The 19842-nt window shown below is 59.0% G+C and overlaps 1 protein-coding gene across 1 annotated transcript; it reads right to left on the minus strand.

The window, feature by feature from the left end:
• Nucleotides 1-12707: 12707 nt before the first annotated feature.
• On the minus strand, nt 12708-13523 carry MIF (macrophage migration inhibitory factor). The gene is made up of 3 exons (XM_043901200.1): nt 13307-13523; nt 12960-13132; nt 12708-12877 (listed from the first exon to the last, which is right to left on the minus strand). Exons 1-3 carry the CDS (start codon nt 13412-13414, stop codon nt 12811-12813), a joined length of 348 nt encoding a protein of 115 aa, XP_043757135.1. The 5' UTR covers nt 13415-13523; the 3' UTR covers nt 12708-12810.
• Nucleotides 13524-19842: the final 6319 nt, after the last annotated feature.

A 19842-nucleotide genomic window follows, 5' to 3' on the forward strand; every position in this document is an offset into this window, starting at 1 on the left:
TGGATTGCTTGCACGTGTAGGTGGAAGTCTGACCACACGGCCCTTTCTGGCGCCTAGAGATCTAAATCACCTTGACTTCCCTCTGCCTGTGAGAGACTTACCTTTGGGTTAAGGACGGGAGAGAGGAAGGGACGAGATGGCCAGTAGGAATTGCAAGGAAGGGAAGCCAGTGGGAGGAAAGGGGAGAGAGCACCATGAAATCCATCCTGGTGAGAAGTAGGCACTGGTTTTAAGAGAAATCCTTGTCCTGACACCCCGGTGCCATTTTGGGGCTTCTGAGTGAGGTGGACCAAGTTAAGACTAGGGGCTCTGGACAAGAAGCCTTTTGGTAATTCTTGTCAGGAGGAGACTTCACATGGGACCCCACCCACCCCGTCTTGTTGATGCTTTAGTCATCCTCTGGGCACCTTGAGGTCCCAGCTCATCTCCCTGAGGGAGAACCTTGGTGGTCTTCTTCTGATACAACCTGACCTTCGGTGAATGGCTCCTGTGGGCAAAGGGGGGAAACACACGTTGCTGCTGATGACGCCAGGGAACATCACAGATTATTGAGTTCCCCAAAGTTTTCTGAGCCCGTCTTGTTACCTGTAAAACAACTGCAGCTCTCCCCTCTCCAGAGGTGGTTATATAGAGACCTAGTGAGACCCTGCAAGTGATTTTAGAGGGTGCGGGCCCTCTAATGCAAGGATGAGTTACTTGAAAGACCAGTCCATGTGGCTTGGGGAGCCACTAGGGGAAGGAAGGGGCTGGAGCCCGCTGCCACCACTGGCTAGCTGGGCCAGGTCAGCTTGATGTGTGGGCCTTCATGTACCCCCATCCCCCCTGGACCTGCTCTGGGCCCAGAGACCTGGATTTAAATCCTGGACCTGTCACTTACTAGCTGAGTGATCTTGGGCAAGACATGTTGGCTTTCCTGCTTGAGTAGGACAAAGCTGGCCTGTGAATGAAACCATAGAAACCAAGGCATTTCTGGTTCCAGGAGGCTGCTGTGGTTGCGGAGGGGCCCTGGCCAGGAATCTGTTAGAGACAGTTATTTTGTCACCAACTGGAATGGCCTTGGGACAAAGTGCGGCAGCTGTCTTTGCCTCACCCTGCCCTGTCATGCTGTCTTTTTCAACCCTGTCACCGCCTGCAGCCCTCACGTTGGCCTGGGCCTCAGTTTCCTCCTGTGTAGACTTGGGGATAATGATTCCTGCAGAAACCAGCAAGCTTGGGATAAGGAAGCTCTGCAGTCACATTACAGTTTACATGCATTAGGCGGGAGGATTCAGTCCTGAAGAGCAGCAGGTGCCCCAGCATGAGAACAGAGCCCTGAACAGGGCCCATGGGTAGCCAGTAAGAGTCCCACCCGTGAACACCAGGAAACACTGAGTCTTGAGTGAAGAGTTGGTTGGAAAAAGGAGCTGAACAAAAAAACTGGGTCATTGTCAACACATTCAAAATTATAAACAATCTTTAAATAAATACATATATGTGTATAAAGCAATTATCTAGATTGAGAAGTTACAAATTTAAAAAATGAGGACCCACAGACATCACAAACTCAAGCAAAATACCCTGAAATTTTTCTTAACTGCCAGACACACCTTCTCCTTTCAAATACTCCCTCTTTCCCCCATATTTTTTGACTGCAGACTCTTTGATTCACCTTTCACTTTGACCATGATTTTATGTTTCCTGCAGGGAACAGGGGATCCCCCACCTCTCCTTTGGCAGTAAGCGTGTCCCCAGAAGCCATTTATGCCCCAAAGCAGCAGACACAGGAGTGACTTCAAAGCACGTGGACATATCCCACTCCACCCATTCATTAGTGATCCACCACCTTTACCTTCCCCTGTAGCCACACCCCAAATGCCCATGACTACTCCCACGGGGGATGTGTAGCACAGGGAACGGCTCTGAGCGATGGCAGCTGTGCCAGGCTCAAGGTTGGCGGGGGCGGAGTTCGAGGGAAGACGGGCGGGCACCTTTGAGCACTGCCAAGCCACTGACTCACTCTAATTTTGCCTCGTTCGTTTGGAGGTGTCGCACCAGCTCCTCCTCCTGCCCCCTCCACTGTCGTCCTCCAGTATACATAGCAGGGAGGTTCCTGGGTTTGTGGGTGCCCCCCCAAAGCCCTCCTCTGGACAGGGGGAGGGTCCTTGGCCCTGAGCAGAGTTCTCCTGGGGGCCCTCCCCGCCCTATCCACACGAAGCGTTGGTCAAGCTGATCCTTGCGCTGCACACCGCTTCCTGAGAAGAAGGGTGGGAGGACCACAGGTCCCAGGCCAGCTGCTCTTAACCTGTCCGTCCACTGACAGCCCGGGGGTCGGGGCGGGGGGGTGTGGGCGGGGAAGTGTAGAAGAAGAAAACTGGGAAGAAAAGCGAGTGGGCCTTGGCTGGGGCGGCGGGAAGGGCGGTGGGGTGAGAGCAGGCGCCGGTCCTCTCGCTGACTCGCTGGGTGACACGGGGGAGGCCGCCTACTTTACCTCTCTGCGCCTCAGTTTCCCCTTGAAAGTAAGGCTGCTAGTCCCTTCCTCTCAGGGTTGTTGTGAGGATAACACGAGGTAGTGTCGGGGGAAATTGCTTGGGAAATTGGGAAAGGCCACTCACGCTGCGGGGCATCTGCTTAAGGGGGCCAGGAGCCCTGGAGGGCCCCGGACACAGGCCCCAGGGGCCTTGCCTGGGCAGGGAAGCCGCTCAGGCCTTTACTCAAAGCTGACCCTGCCTTAGGCGGAGCAGCGGCCATGCTGCCCACCAGAGCCCTGGCCCGAGCTCGGGGGCGGGAGTGGGGCGGGAGGGGGGCGGGGGCAGGGGGGCGGCACCCCGGGCTGCGGGAAAAGCCTGGGAAACAGAGGGGCCGCTGCAGAGGCTGGGGGCCGGACAGTCGGCACAGCCACAGCGGTGAAAGGGCAGCCGTGGGCCTGGCCGGGGGGGCCAGCAAGGGGCCGACTCCGCAGGGGGCCGCGGGGCGGGGCTGGTGGGCCCCGGTGGGGTGGGCGCAGGGCCAGCTTGCTGCCCCCACCCCCCAGCCCATTGACAGTTTTCCTGCACCTCGTACCTGGCACTAGCCCCTCTGATCCCGCCCTGCTCCCTGTCGCCTCCCCCTTTAAGAAACCAAACAAGCTGACTTGAAGTGATTGGGGTTCATCTCCAGCAGAGAAAATGGGTGATGACGGGTTGAGGGGGCAACAGCGCTCAGAGGGGCGGTGCAGCGTGGAGGAGGAGGAGGAGGAAGAGAAACCCAGGGGGCGGGGGTACGTGGCGTGGCGGCGGGAGGACCGGTCAGCAGCCGGCCGGGGGCCTGGGGCGCTGGCCAGAGATCCTCACCTGCTGGGCAGTTTGCTCCGTTTCACCCCCAACGGGAGCAAGGAGGCCACAGGTACCCGCGCGGCAGGGCGGGCCAGGTCCCCAGAGAGGCTGAGGGAGCCAGATGGAAGCTGCCCCCTCTGTCCTCCCAAGTTTATGGGTCAGCGATACTGCTGCTGCTCCCGGAGCAGAATGGCAGGCCGGACGCGAGGGGAGGGCAGGGGCCACCGGGCACCTCAGCTGTTTCCCAGGGGTGGGGGCAGGCCCCAAATCTACGCATCCCTCTTTGGGGGCTGTGGGCGGTTTATAGAGCCTCCCACGTCAGTCACCTCATGATGGGCCAGCACCCACTTCAGTGAACTCTCAGGACACCTTGGACCCCAGACCCAGAACTCTCTCCCTCCCCTTTCCCATCCTGAATTAGGTCCAACCTCAGAGTCCAAATTTGGCTCAGAGGTTCTGCAAGGAGATAAAATGACAGAGATGCTCCAATTAAAGTGTCAGCCTAGAAATAGACCCTCTGTCTTGAATTTCCTAGGGTGAAATGCAAATAAAAAAATTAAATTCCTTTGCCCTTTTAGGTTAAAGTTCAAAGAAAGAAAAACGGAACGTCTAAGGCCAGGGGGATTAAAGACCAGAGCCTTTCCCAGAGAGCCTGGTGGCCGTGTGCTCCTTGTCCAAGGACTGTGCCGCCCAGCCACCTGCAGGGCTCCCGGGACCTTCTCCACACCTGGGCATGGCCCCAGCCTATCGCATGTGCCCTGCCCGCCACCGGCTGGCCTGCTGAGCCCTGTGTGGATCCCTCTTCCCGTTGGCTCAAGGTCTGGGCGGAAATGGACAGAGAGTGGGCAGGAAGGAGCATGCTGGCTCAGCCCCACCCCTGGGGGTCCTGACTCCGCAGAGGGTGAGCTTAGCCTCACAGGCACGCATGGGGCCATGTCCGGAGCCTCTTTGCCTTCCGCCTCCTCTGAGTCCATCCGAGCCACTCCTGCCTGCTCATAAACCCTACCCTGTGGGCGGCCCAGCCTTCGGAGCTTATTTATGATAACTTTCTCCTTGCAAGATGCTCAGAACCTTGTACTTGCCGTTTCCCTCTGGCCACCCCTGACTGAACCCGCCCAGAGCGGGTTCCCTGCTGAGGGCAGGGCACACGGGGGGCTGTGGTCTGGCGGGGACACCCGGCCGGGCTCCTCAGTGCACAGAGGGCCTGCCGCTTTTGTTGGATTCCAGGGCCTTCCCTCCTCCTGACCTTTTCTGTTCGCTTCCTGACCCAAACATTTAAGCTTTTCTGACATATTCCTCTAGATGTTGTCCCTTGGGCTCTCCCAGGCAAGAGAAAGAAACACTGTTGAGGCCAGCATGATCACAGCGTCTGTTGCTGAAACAGCCCCAGGGTGGCTCCACCCCAGAGACGGGCGTGGCCCGCCGGCCTCTGGCTGGGCTGCCCAAGGCCTCACCCCCACGGTGGGACCTCTCCCGTAGTCTTGCCGGCCCATCCCGTGCACCCGGCGCTTCTCAGGGCTCGGTGCCCGTCTCCTGTCCTGGAGCTTGCCCAGCTGGCCCAGCTCCTCCCCAGCCCCTGCGAACTGCCGGCTCGAGACCCGGCATCGGCTCTCACAGAGGCCCCGTCCGCCGGCGTGCTGCGCCGCCCGGCTCCAGGGGGGCCAGCCACATACCCAGCCTCGGCCCTGGGGCGCCCGTCCCCCCAGGGAGCGCCGCTGGCCCGGGTGCTCTGTGGGCCTGGCCGCTCGCTGCCTTGCATCTCTGCCCAGCCTGTCTCTGACTGTCCTAGCCTGTCCTCATGTTCCTTTGAGGACACCCCTCTTTCTCCTTTTTCCGCTGCTCCTGTTTTGAGCATGAGACCAGGGCAGGCTTTTCAAACCACCCTGTCCCCCCTGCACCCTCCGCCAGCTCCTGAGCGCCCCTCTGCCCAGCCTCAGGTGGGCAGTGACCTCCTGAATTGTTTTTCTGTCTCAGCCCCTCTTCTCTGCCGGTGATGTTGCTGTGAGTTCACAACCCCACACCTCCCACTGGCGGGCCGGCTGGGCTCCCAGCTCACCTGGGAATGTTCTAGAAGGTGTAGGTGGGCCCTCCAGGGCCCCTCTCCTGATGGCAAACTCGGGGGACCAGTACCTCTCTGTAAACAGACCCTGGAGAACCCCACCGCCACCCAGAAGGCAGAAGCTCTCTGGAACCCTGGCGAGGCCTCCGGCAGCTCACAAACCCACCCACCCACGAGAACCCTGCTGCGTGGCCGGTGGAAGCGCCCCCCCCCCCCCATCAAGCTGGACGTCAGCTAAGGCACCGCCAAGCTGTGGCCCGCACCCGGCCCCCGAGGCCCCTGGCACCCATCCCCACAGCCTCAGACCTCACCTGGGCTCCTGTGTGGGGTCCACTGGAGTACGCTCAAAGCTTGACGCCAGTGTGCAAGATGGTGGGCTCGAGGGGCCTGTGTAGACCACTGCTTTCTTCCAGTTCCATTTTGGGGGGCCTTGGCCATAGTGTGGGGGGTCCCAGCACGTGCCACAAGGCGGGCTGAGCACACGGAGCCCAGCGGGTCCCGCCGGCAGGTGGAGGGGGGCGGTGAGGGGTGCTGTGGGATAGATGCGCCCCACAGGGACCACAGGGGAAGCTCCCACCTCCGCAGGCCCATGGCAGCCGGATGCTCAGGGAGGCCGGGGCTAGGCTTGGGAGGAGGCAACCAGGGGGGCAGCCCTTGTCGGGCAAGGCCTCCGAGGGCTGGGGGCCGGGGGGGCCACACGCATGGCACGTGGGGGTCTTCCCTGCCTTCCCTTCCGTGTGTGCGTGGGGGGTGGTCCCTCACACCACCAAGTATAGCATACACACAGAAAAATGCATAGCACTTGAACAAGTGTAACCCAGACGCTTGTAACAAGAGTGAGAGACGATGTCTCCACAGCCTCTCTCCGCCGCGGTCACCGCCAGCCTCCCCACGGCAGGCCAGCCCGCTGTCCCCTGGGAGGGGAAGCCTGGCCCGGCCTTCCTCAGGGTCTGAGTGCCGCGGCTGGGGCGCTGAAGAAGCTGGCTGCGGTTCGCTGGCTGGGGACTGTAAGCGCCCGAAAGGGCCGGGTCCATGGTGGCGGTGGCGCGTGTCCCCATGGCTCGCTCACCGCACTGCCCGGCTGTATGTGCTGGGTGCCAGGAATGTGCTGCGCTTTATTTATCCATTCCCTTCTCGATGGCCGTTGGGTGGTCTCCAGGTTTCTGCAGGGTCAGCACCCGGGCGGGGAGCTGCAGGGGCTTCATTATCAACCGACAAGACGGGTGGGAGTGGCAGCTTGTGGTGCCTCAGCTGCCTTCCCCTCATCTTTAGGCCGAACATCTTTCCCATTGGATATTCCACTTGTGAAGAGGCTTATAAAGTCCTTTGCTAATTTTTTATTGGTTTGTCTGTCAACAATTTGTAGCAGGGTTTTTTTTTTTTTAATATCTGAATGTGAACCTCTCACCACACGTCTTTTGACTCATCGTGGTATCTTACTAATAATAAGATCAAACGTGTCCATCTTTCCTTAATCATCTGTGCTTTCTGCACCTCAGTGAAGAAGTCATGAAGGTGATATGCCCTTCTGTGACCTTTGTGTCTTTAATTCACTGTTGGTTTTTTTTTTTTGCGTGGGTGTGCAATAGAAATCCGGTTTGCCCTTTGTCCCCATGTGGTGGCCGGAGGCCCTGGCGGCTCGCTGACCCGGGCTTCCTGCACAAGGGTTTTGTTTCCCTCTGCCTGACCCTGCATGGGGCCCACACGTGTGTGCAATGCCTGCCCTCTGCAGATTCACTTCGCCTCACTCACGGCGCGTGATAAGAAATCTTGACATCGAAGCAGGTCCCCCGCCTTGAAAATGTTTTGGCTCCTCCTGGCCCTTTCGATTCTCATAAATGTTAGAATTTGGTGATCAAATCCCACCCCAAGTCTGTGGTAATTTCTACTGGGACTGTGTGGATTCGTGGGGCAGACTGGGGGGAAGTGAAGACATTATGGGGGCCTCCAGTGACCCCCCGGGTGTTAGTTTTCTCTGTGGAGTTCAGCGCATCTTGGCTTCCTTCCCGGACACGAGCGATGAGCTCAGCAATTGTTGCTTGTCTGCCTCCTCACCACCTCTCATCCTACCTACGTTTGATGTCACACTTGGTGTGGTATCTGTGAAGTCACAGCCTGTTCTGGAAAGTGTCTGTTTCTGCACCAATATTCACTATACCTCAGCGTTCTTTATTTTGCTTGTCTGGTAAACACGGGTTGTTGACGAAACAGGACAAGGGCTGTGACCACCTTTCGTGTCCTCCTTTACCCGCCCCCACGATCACCAGCCCCTTACCCTTGTCTACACGCGGGACTTTGGTAGAACCTGCACTTGCCTGTCGGCTTCGTCGCTGTGTTTTGTTCTGACTGGCAGCCAACCACTCAGCAAGGAATCAGCCCTTCATGGAAGACTTTGTTTTTGGAAACTCCTTTCCAGAACCCTCCTCAACGCTCAGCTCTCGTGGTGCTTTGCTGTTGGTGGGGAAGAGGCCTGGGCTCTTTGCTGCTGTCGCGTACGTCACACCGCCCGCCTGGACCCGGCTGCTTCCCGGGGGGCAGGGCCGCCTGGGCAGCCCCGCCCCAAGTGCTGGCACTGGAGGGCAGGGTCGGTCACTCGTGTTCTTCTCTGAAGCCATGCACCTCCCTGGAGGGGGTCTGGTACCTGCCCCTTCCCCTCAGACCCACTTCTGGAGCGGAAGACTGGGGGCTCACTACAACTTTACAAAGAACAATTGGAAAGCTTCAGACCCAAAGGGTCTTTTCCCTTCTCCCTGAACAAGGACAATATGGGCTTATTTTAGAATCAAGAAAAGTATCCTCCAAATTATCAGAGAGCAAAGGAGGAGAGACTCACTCCCCGCAGCTGGGCTTTCTCCTGGGGAAACACTGGCAGACTCTGACAGAGTCCACCCGATTTTCTCGTGGGTGGCAGTCCTGTTGCCACCTTGCCTACTAGGGATCGTACCCTCGCCCCCGCCCCCGTGTTGGAAGTGCAGAGTCTTAACCACTGGACCACCAGGGAAGTCCCCGTCACAGTGCATTTTTGACTAGCCAGGTCTACTTTTCAGGAAAGCCACAGTGAAATTCACACCACCTTTGAGGGGCACGAGTTAAAGTAACAGTTCAGGCGGGTATCGCCCTGCCATCCCCCACTGAGCTAGTGGTGGCAGGAAGAAGCTCTTTGGGAAGGAGGAGTGGGCTGGCTGCCACCAGACGCCCTAATTTACAAGCTAAGTTGATAGTTGTGGACTTTGGGGCGACACCTCCACTGCGGGCAGCATCACTGTGGCCCGAGGGGGCTTCATCCCCGTGGTGCTCGGGCCGGCCGAGGTCCGGGCCCAAGGTGGGGAAAACATTTGCAACTCCCAGCAAAGAGTTAGCTTCCCTGATACACAAAGAGCTTGAACACAACAAACCGCTCACTGGGAAAACGAGCTGAGGGATTGGACTTGCTTTCCCGAAAAGGTACCAAGAATGGCCGTTCACGTCCACCTCATAAGGAGAGAAAAACTTTCCCCACAGGTGGGGAGGCCCCCGGGCTCTAGCCCGCCCCTCTAGGAGGGACATCGGGTCGCAGCATCAATTTTGACCTACTCACCCTGCTAGGGACCTATCCTCCAGATACACCTCCGCACGCGTGGACGCCAACAGCACAGAGCTGAGGGCAGATGGATGGACTGAGGCCAAACCATCCTGACCGGGGCTGGTTAAGTAACTGAGCTAGATTAAAAATAAAAAAGAAAACAAAGTTGAACTAGCGTTAGAATAGGCTACCATTTGTGGGGGACAAAAGTTGGGGAGAGGGGTGTTATGTGTGTGTAAAGATGCCTCTGGGGGCGTCTGTGGAGGGGGTGGCCGCAGGGAGCTTTCTCTTGGGGGATCTTTGGAATACTCTGAATTTGCGCCCCAGACATACATATGTCACCTATTAAAACAAAAGCAGAATTAGGCAAGAAATCCGGTCACAGGGTCACGCTCGCGAGACTTCCCATTTGTAGCTTTGGGATTCGGAGCCCTGTCTGGGGGTACTCTGCTGCCCCTGGATGGCAGCCGAGGCTCCAGGAGCGAGGGGGCACAGTCAGCTCCTGAAAACTGGCCTCTTTTTTTTTTTCCCCTCTTACGTGGGCTTCAAACACAGGGAGATGCACTCACTAGACCAGGAGGGAGAATCTGGGGGAAACGGCTGACGGAGCCTTACTGTGCACCCCCGCTCTGCCACTCCACCTTTCCGGCTCATTCTGTAATTCTTGCTATGAGGCCTGCAGGGCTGGAAGCTGGCTTTGCTCAACTGGAAAGAAGGGCTGAGCGGCAGGAGAGAGCTTCACCAAACCCCGTCTTGGGGGCCAGCACCTGGTGGGGAGTGGGGCAAGGTGTCAAGGAGGAGCTCACCGGCCCAGAAATGTTGGTGTCGTCCTGAGCTCCGGGGTCCGCGGAGCCCCCCAGATAGTATTAAGACCTGAGTGCAGGCGCAGACCCTGCTGGCGCCTTCAGCATCCGTGGCCGTCCGCAGTGCCTGGGCCGCTGAGGCTGACGGGGACGGCTCCATGGTTTAGGGATTACGGAGGAAAGACGTTTGGGGAATCCCTTCATTTCATCGATGGGGAAAACTGAGGCCCAGAGGGAAGCCATGGGCATTTGACTCCAGAACCCCTTGGGTCAGGCTCCCGGGGAAGCAGGCCTGGAGGCGCAGGGGTCTCAGGCTGGAGGAGAGGGCAGTGGGACGAGCCTGGAGGGGACAAGGCGGGAGGCCTGGGGGGACCTAGGCTGCTAGGCTGTCCAGAGTGGACAAGCCCCGAGTGGCCTCTGGCTGCTGGCCTCAAAGATCACGAAGCTTGGTGCAGCTACCCAGAAGCTGCTGGGGACACATGACCAGGAGGAGCAGTGTTCAGGGCCTAGAGTGGCCTTCCTTGGCGTCGGGGCCTCAGGGAGTGCATCCTAGAAGGTGCTGTGCGGGGCTCCAGGGGGCGAGGAGGGGGAGGGCATTCAGTGCACAAGGAACAGAGGCGCCAGGCTGCACACTGGGGCTGAGGGCGGCCGGTCCCCCTGGAGGCCGGGGGTCTTCGAGGCCGGGGGTCTTCGCTGGCAGACGACCCGGTAGCACTGGGAGGATGGTGGAGAGCAGGTGGCAGCCGGCGCCGGCACCCGTCTGTCCCACCTTGGTGTGAGGTGTTCCTTGGAAATGAGTTTCTGCTGCCGGTTCCAAGGCTGCTGGCATCCCCCGTGGGCAGGGACAGGCAAGGACAGGCAGGGGAGCCCGAGCCTCGGAGGAGATGGAGCTCACGGGGTGAGGCGGGGAGTGAGGTAAGCGAGACAGGGGATGGCCTGAGCGGGATACAGAAGGAACAGTGGTCCGCTCCTGAGAACCCGGGAGTGCAGTGGGCGTGGCTGAGTATGGGTCCCTGACCCACAGACGCCCTGTTTTTCCTTGGATTCCAAGGATCCTTTGCCGTGCAACCCCGCAGCTGACCACAGCCTCTGGCGGTGAGCCACCCTCTGCTCTCCGGGGCCCCTCCACCCTCCCTGAGACAGCAGGCGCCCAGACTGGGCCCTCAGACACCTGCAGCCGGGGAGCCTCGGGAGACCCCCATGGCTCCCGTGGGGCCACAGTGAGTCCTAGCTGGGGCAGTTGGGGGGGGGGCATGTGAGGCGGGACCCTGGGAGGAGGCAGCCCAGAGTCATGACGCCCCAGAGACCAGAACCAGGTCCTCAGCTGTGAAATGAGGAAGTTGGATGAGATGCTCAGAGACCCAGACCCCTGCTCTTCCTATCACCGGCACTGGGCCAGGCTGGTGGGAGCCTGTTACACCACGGGAGTTCATACCCAAGAAGGAGACACTGAGCCAGGCCACAGCATGCCCGCCCCAGCCTGGAGACCCTGAGACTCCTGTCCCCTCACCTGGGGCAGAATGAGACTGAGGGGAGCTTGAAGACCTCTATGGGGGGAGGAGTGACCCCCCCCCAACAGGCCACACCCTCCAGACTCCTCCTTTCTAAGGTCATGACTGTCCCCCATGTCCTGGAAGTTAAACCGTCCATAGCCAGGAAGCAGACGTGGGTGGGGCTGAGGGACGGAGTGCTCCCCCCACCGCCCCAGCTAGGCCTGGACTGTAGGAAAGCAGCCCTCAGGTGTGTCCAGGGGAGCGAGCTGGCCCTGGCAGGCTGCCCCAGTGCAAAGTGCCAGTGAACTGGGTTGTTCTGACCTGTCCTCAACTACTTGCCTGGACTAGGCACCTGGAGCTTCCTGCCCCTGCCTGCGGGGAGCCACATGGGCAGGATCACTGGCAGCCACCCAAGAAGGGCCTGGGGTGGCCACGCGCATAAAGGGGCCCTTGTCATTGCCTGTGGCTCAAAGACAGGCCTGCTCCTCACTCCCAGCACCAGAGGCCTGCCCAGGCAGTGAAACCCTTTTCCTCAGTATCTCAGCTTCCAAAACCAAATTCACTTCAATTCCATGGAATTTTAAGTCACCTCTCTGGGTGTTCTTGTCTGTCTTAGGGGCTGAGGTTCAGGGCCAGCATGAGTCCATAGGGGAGGCCCCGGAACCCGGGTTGATGAGGCAGGGGGAGGCCGTCTCTGTGCACACAGCTGAGTGACTGCACCTCTTTCCATTTGGAAGGAGCTGCCGCCAGGCAGGGCCCAAAGGCAACTGGCCTGGCCACAAGGGAGCAAGCCCCTGCACTTGGAGAAGGGATCCCACCTAGGCCAGGAGACCCCAGGTACACCCGACCCCCACACTGGTGTTCCTGACTGTCCCCTCAGCACCGAGACCTTCCTGTCCTACAGGGGCTAACAGCCACCTGGAGGCTCTGGCAGCTGCTGTACCCTGAGACCTGAATGGCACCCAAACCACTAGTTTGTTCTCGCAGGAAACTGTCGTGCCCCAGGGGCCACGGGTGGACCGGGAGGCATCATCAGGGGCTCCACCTTCTGGGCACCTCCCCCACCACCACACCGGAAAATGGTTACCAAGTCCCAGAACAGGGGGATTTCCCAAATCACGACACTGAGGCGGGCAGCGGCATCGGGGCAGTGACCCCGAAGGAGTCCAGGTTTCCCTCTCCTCCCACTTCCCGCCCCTCCTCGGCTCTACTGGGATTCTGACCCCTCCCCCCAGTTCCCCGCCAGCCATGACCCACGTGGTGGCTGAGTCTCTGCGGGAGGTCGGGGTGGGGAGAGGGGGCGGAGGGTTCCGGATCCGAGTTGGATTCCTGGGTCTGCGTGCAGGAAGGATGCCAACCAAGTGTGGGCCCCCTACTGGGGGCTGAGGCGTGGAAAGGCTAGGCTGCAGACTCCGGGGATACCCGTCTCGGCCTCGGTTCCCCATTCATGGGCCCCGCCCTGCACCGATTCCTCCGCAAGCCAAGAAGAGCCGAGGCAGCCCGCGTCTCCAATTTATTTCTCCTTCCAGGGAGGTGGGGTCGGGGGAGGGGGGCGCGGCGGGCGGGAAACCCGTGCGCGCCAGGGGAACCCGTGGCGCGGCCCTCAGGCGAAGGTGGAGCCGTTCCAGCCCACGTTGGCCGCGTTCATGTCGCAGAAGTTGATGTAGATCCTGCGAGGGAGGAAGCGGGGCTGAGCCGGCTGTGCGGGGGCCGCCGAGGCCACGCGCCGCCCGCCCCCCGGCGCCTACGCACCTGTCCGGGCTAATGCGCAGGCGCTCGGTCAGCAGGCCGCACAGCAGCTTGCTGTAGGAGCGGTTCTGCGCGCCGCCGATCTTGCCGATGCTGTGCAGGCTACAGAGCGCGCAGGGCTCGCTGGAGCCCCCGAAGGTCATGAGCTGGTCTGGGGCCACGTGCACCGCGATGTACTGCGGGCGAGGGGCGGCGGTCAGCCGGCTCGCGCGCCCCCGCCGCTCCCGGCCCGGAGCCCCATCCCGGAGCCGCCCGCCTTCCCGGCCCGGAGCCCCATCCCGGAGCCGCCCGCCTTCCCGGCCGGAGCCCCATCCCGGAACCGCGCTCCCAGCCCGGCCCTCCCTGCAGACCTGCGCCGGCTTGCCCGTGGCCTGCGCCAGCTGCTGAGTGAGCTCGGAGAGGAGCCCGTCCGGCACGGAGGAGCGGGGCACGTTGGTGTTCACCACGAACATCGGCATGATGGCGAGGGACCGCAGGCACCGGCACGCAAGAGCCGACCGACGCGCGCGTTAAGGCAGCCGGGGAACCTGAGCTACGTGACCGCCGCCCGGCGCCCCGCCCCGCCCCGCCCCGCCCCGCCCCGCCCGACGTGGGCCCGCCTCCCGTGACGTCACCGCCGGTCCCGCCCCCGGGCGGCGGCGCGCTCCCGGCCGGTGACGTCACCGCCTCTGGCCCTGCGCGCCCTGTCCAAGCCGTTCTCCGCTGGGCGGCCGGAAGTCGGCAGGTCCCTGGTTTGTCAGTCCTTTCACAGTGATGTCTCTGTGCTGGGAACAGCGGTTTGCGGGACAGGTGACTCCTGGCCCTCCAGGAGATCGCAGGCGGAGTCCCAGTTTATTCTATGGAGACCTTGTGTGTCCGCAGTCTCCAGGGCCACAGTCTTGCGCGCATGGCTGTGTGTGTGTGTGCGTGCGTGTGGGTGATGGGGAGCGGTGGTCTTTGCTGCATGCGGGCAGCGCTTGCCGCAGCGCGTCGCTATCCAGGGGCCTTCCCGCACCCAGCTCTTGGGGTGGGCGAGATTGCCCGGAGGTGCCCAGGGGAGGGGCCGGGAGCACACGGAGCCCAGAGGCAGTCCCCAAAGCTTCAGTCCAGCGGGCCACCTCTCTGCAGCGCTGAAAATGTCAGCTCCTCAGGGAAGCCCACCCCATCAGGTCGTCTGGGGGTGCCGTCCCTCAGAGCCCTGGGGGGGAAGTCTCTGCCACTGTTGGTCGGCTCAGGGCGCACCTCGTAGGTGCCAGGTATATGAGAGATGTGGACTAAATACTGGCTGAATGAATGAATGAATGAACTTAGCCCTGACAGGGCAGGAAGAGGGCAGGGCCAGGGCTGAGCCTGTAGGCCCTGCTGTCCCTGAGCAGAAGGGCTGCCCAACTCCCACTCTGAGGAGACTCTGGTCACGGGGCTGCGCTGGGAGTGGAGCTCTGTCGGGCACTCGAGGCGGCATGCTGGTTGGGCCAAGTCTCAGATCTCTCCAGAGAGGTCCTGCCCTTGGTCTCTGGCAGGTGTGGTCTGGTTAAGGGGGGCCCTGCACATGCTGGCCTGGACATCGGCCTGCATGCCTGTGGGACCAGGCGTACTCAGGCAGGAGGTCCCGTGGCCCAGCTGGGCAGATGCTCTGTAAAACGTGGGCCCCAGGCCCCTCCGTCCCTGCTCTCACCCCAGCAGGCTTCCTGTGCCCAGGGCTCTGTTAACCACGGATGCCCTCCATGCCCGTCTCCAGCTCGGGTGCTCCCCTGAGCCCCAGAAGGCAAGCCCGCACAGCCTGTTCCCTATGTTGAAATCCAGGTGCTTGCCTTTCGCCTGCCCCTGATCGCCTGCCAGTGAAATGGACCTTCCTCCATTGTGCTGGGGTCCTCACCCCTCCCGCCCACCCCGGCTAGTCTCAGTGAGCTGTCTGGGGCGGCGGATCCATACAGTCATGTGACTTGCCCAGTGGTACATGAAGAGAAGTGACCCAAGTGACTCCAAGCAGAAGATTCAGGAGCCAGCGCCTGCTTGACGGTTCTCTGATAGTGGAAGTGGGTGACGCGGTGAAGCCCCCACCCCCGGCAGACACACTTGCGTCGATGATGGGTAGGTGAGCCCCTGTGGTCCTCAGGCTGTGACTGTGGCACCAGGAGCCTTCCCTGGTCAGTACTGCCTCGGTTCACCCCCACCTTCCTAGGAATGTCAGTACTTTCTCTGCAGAAGGGCATCGGAGGAGGTGGCAGGCTCCCAGTCCCACTTCTTCCTAGTGTGGGCACCTGGCTCACCTCTCTGAGCCTGTTTTCCCATGGGTAATTCGGGCATGATGGTAGAGCCCCCTTTACAGAGGGCCGTGGTAGGGATCGAGTAGCCTAATGTCTGGCGATGGTCCCTTCTGATCCTCGGGGCAGTGCTGTCACGGTGCCCTGGGTGGCCTGGTCCCCACCCGGCGCCTTGCACCGCCCTCCTTGGTTCTCTGAATCTTGTGTGCTGCCCTCCAATGCCGTGCTCCTGGCCCCTGCCTTGGGCCTTGCTCTTGGAATGCTGCTGCCTCGGGCTCCGTTCCTCGGGAAAGCCCTCTCCTTGAAGGCTGTCACCCTGTTTCTATCTGTGAGTTACTGTACTGTTTCCTTCCTAGGCTCCATGCGGTGGGGCAACTTCTGGGCCACATGACTTCTGGCACATGACTCAGTAGCAGGCAGAGGGCCTCCAAAGACGACCTTGCCCTAATCTCTGGAACCTGTGAATATGTTACATTGTGTGGCAAAAGGGACTTCTCAGATGTAATTAGGGTTACAGACTTTACAGTAGGGAGATGATTCTGGATTATCTGGGTGGGGCCGACGTAATCACACGATCCCTTAAAAGCAGAGAATTTTCTCCAGCTCAAGTCACAAATGAGATGGAAGGGGCAGTCAGAAAGCCTCAAAGCAGAAGGACTCAGAAATGCTGTTACTGGCTTTGAAGATGAAGGGGCCTCAGTCATCCGGAGCTGAATTCTGCCAACAGTGAATTCTGCCAGCATCCTGAATGACCTCAGAAGTGGGCTCCTCCCTAGTTGATCCTGAGATGCCTTGACTTGCCTGAAGCAGAACGCCAGTCACTTTGTATTCAACAGATGACTTGCAGAAACTGTGAGATAATAAATGTGTGTTGTTCCAAGCTGCTCAATTTGTGGTAATTTGTTCTAGAAGCAATAGAACAGCATCACCCCTGTATCCCGAGGGGCTCTGTAATTAGCCATCGAACAATAACTGGGCCTGTGCACCAGGAGGCCTTGGACCCCCCACCGTCCTCTCCCTCCTCACCGATAGCATCCCGGTTCTGTTTGCTTAGAACCTTCACCACCGGAGCCACTGGCAACTGGGCAGGGTCCGCCCGCCCCCCAGCAGCCATGTCCGCGTGATGTGCAGACTCGTCAGGGAGCAGCTGCCTGCAGATGGCGCTGCCTCCCCGCGCCCCTCCTGCCCGCTGGGAACCTGGACCAGACTGCCCGATGGGCAGTCGGATGGGACTACCAGGGGCCATGCCCCACAGGTGAGGGCTGCAGGCAGAGACCAGGAGGGAAGGAAACCTCAAGATGTGGGAAACAGCCGCGGGGAACCCAGCATGCCCAGAGGGCTGGCAGCTGGGCCCAGGTCTGAACATCTCCGAGGGCAGGACCCGAGTCACCCAGGCTGGGAGGGGTGCCCGGGGAGAGCTACTGCTGTCCTCTTGGCCATTAGTCCCCGTCCATGGACGGTCCACTGCCCAGCAGCTCCCAGGGCTCCTTTGCCAGCCTCGTTCCCTGCTGTCCCTCCCCCAGCACTCACGGTTCATCTCTCGCAGAAGGATCCAGCTGGCACAGAGCCCTCGGCAGGCCCCCGTGCTCTTGTTTGCTGAGTGCGGTGAAAGGTGCGGCAGAGACAAGCCAAGTCAACCCCCTCCCCTCTAGTCATAGCAGGAGGAGCCGTGGGGGCCACCATCCCAGCTGAAGGGACAGGATTTTAAGAGGGGTGTCCACCAGGAGACCACCGCACTGCCGAAGCAGGGCCGAGGCTTAGCGGGGCCCTAGCAGGCCTGGTCAGGTCTCCCCACAGATCGGGACACTGTTCAGAGGGGGCGATCTGGGCTGAACCTTAACGAACTCTGAGTCTCAGCCAGAAAACTTCAAAATCGGGGAACTCCTCTCCCGCAGACGTGGGTGAAGATGTGAGACATTAAAGGACATGCACAAAGCACCTGCATGCAGTAGGTGCTCAGTAAATGCTACCTGATCTTACTGCATTGTCACCAAGTGTCCTGGAGCAGCAAATGGACTAACGGGCCTGACCCTGATGGTGGCCTGGGGCTTTCCCTCCCTGGTGGCCTGGTCCCTTCCCCACCCCCGCCCCGCCCCCATCCCATCAAAGCCAAGGCCAGGGGTGTCTCATCCACCTCCCCTGGCACAGCTTCTCCTACCTGCGGGGTCCCATCCCTGTCTCCTTGCCCAGCTGGGGGCGTTCCCTAGGCAACAAGGACTCCCAACGCGCCCCCTCCCCCCACCCCCCGACACACACACACTCCCACAGCCAATTTAGCTAGGTGGATGGCAAGCGGGACATGGCCCAAGGGCTAGGCCTGGGCTGGGCGCATTTCTGCAGCCCATGCTGGGGAGCAGCGCACTGGAGTGTGACCAATGCAGTCCCAGACCCGAGACACGGCCGGACGCCTGCCCTGCCCCTAGCCCGTACACCCTGGGATTGCGAGGCCCGTAATGTCCCCTGGAGCCCAAGGAGGATCCGGAGAGGCCAGTCAGCAGAGGCAAAGCTGGGGCGGATGGAGTGCAGAGAGAAGCTGGGAGACTCCACGGAGGGCTCCCGGAGTGCTGACTCCTGCCTTCCAGAAAGCACTGCAGTGACTGGACCCAGAGGCCCTCATTCCCATCCTGCAACACGCCTGCCTCCAAGGGAACCCCAGCTGGGCCTGTCCACTGGTGACTTCCCCACGAGACCTCCCCTGAACCTGACTCAGAGAGTTCTCACTCCCTGAAGGGCCCACTGCCTGCCACTCCTGCTAACCTGGTGGCCACTGCTTCCTGTGAAAGCCAACAAAGTCTTTCTGACACAACAGTGTCAGTGTCGGCTGGCTTTTGTACCTAGGTGCCAAGCTAATCCAACAGGGGAAAACGGTCTTTTCAGTGAACGATGCCGGCACCACTGCACATCCATTACCAGTAAATGAATAATAGAGTTCCCTAGTGGCCCAGTGGTTGGGACTTGGCCCTTTTCACTGCCAAAGGCCCAGGGTTCAACCCCTGGTTGGGGAACTGAGATCCTGCAAGCTGTGGGGCGCAGCTAAAAAAACTGGTGGACTCTAGGAGAAAATCTAGACGACTATGGATTTGGTGATGATTTTTAGATACAACACGACCCATGAAAGAATAAGCTCAACTTTTAAAAAATTAAAAATGTAAAAAAAAATAAATAAAAACGTCTGCTCTGTGGAAGGCACTGTCAAGAAAATGAAAGGGCAAGCCACAGACTGGGAGAAAATATTTGCAAAAGATGCATCTGATCAAAGGCTATTGTCCAAAATATACGAAGAAGTCTTAAAACTCAACAATAAGAAAGCAAACAACTTGATTTTTAAAAACTGACCAACAGGGGCTTCCCTGGTGGCTCATTGGTTAGAAAAAAAGAAAATATGTCTGTCAATGCAGGAGACACGGGTTTGATCCCTGGTCCAGGAAGATCCCACATGCTGCTGAGCAACTAAGCCCATGTGCCACAAGTACTGAGCCCGTGCTCCTGGGTGGGGGGGCCACAGCTACTGAGCCGACACACCGCAAGTACTGCAGGCTGCTCGCCCCGGAGCAGCAGGGGCAGCCCCTGTGAGGAGGAGCCCGTGCTCGGCAAAGCCCGAGCAGCAGGAAAGACCCGGCACGGCCAAAATAAACAATTCTTTTAAAAAAGAAAGCTCTTTTTTAAAAAACGGGTCACTCTAAAGGGATACTCACAAAAAAATAAAAATAAAAAATAAAGGGATACTCACCAAAGAAGATATATACAGATGGAAAATTAGCATATGAAAAGATGCTCCAGGTTTGAACTCAGGGAAGTGCAAACTACAACAACAAAATACTGCCTCCGGGTACCCATTATTCACAGAATGGCCAAAATCCGGAACACTGACAACACCTAATGTTGGTGAGGGTATGGAGCAACAGGAACGCTCACTCGTTGCTGGTGGGAATTAGAATGGTACAGCCACTTTCTAGAAGAGAGTTTAGTGGGTTCTATGATCCAGCAATCATGCTTCTTGGTATTTAACCAAACGAGGTGAGAATGTATGTCCATAAAAAAACCTGCCCATGGACGCATATAGTTACTTTGCTCATAATTTCCGAAAGCAACCAAAAATAAAACTGTGGGACATCCAGAGAATGGAATTTTACTCCATGCGAAAAGAAATGAACTTTTAAAAGCTATAAAAAGACAGGCAAGAAACTTAAATGCACATTACCAAGTGAAAGAACCCAATCTGAAAAGGCTGCATGCTGCAGGATTCCAGCTATTTGACATTCCGGAGAAACGACAATTGTAGACTGTAAAAAGATCAGTGATTGACAGGGGGTGTGCAGTGCAGGACAGGGATGACCACGTAGAGCAGAGGGTGGATACACGTCACCACACACCTGTGTAGACTCACAGCATGTACAGGAGAGAAAATTAGGGTGGAAAAAAGTAGCTAACAATTAGCATGCAAAATACAGAGGCGAAAACCCCGTAAACCGTGGACTTTGGATAATAATGACCTATCAACATAAGGTTGTGGGTTGTGACAAACATCCGCTCTGGTGGGGGACACTGGTAATGAGAGAGGCTGTGCATGTATGGGGGCCGGGGGCACACGGGAAATCTCCGTACTTTCCTCTCCATTTTGCTGTTAAATTAAAACTGCTCAC

This window comes from Cervus elaphus, chromosome 5 (genome assembly GCF_910594005.1).
Source record: "Cervus elaphus chromosome 5, mCerEla1.1, whole genome shotgun sequence".
NCBI lineage: Eukaryota > Metazoa > Chordata > Mammalia > Artiodactyla > Cervidae > Cervus > Cervus elaphus.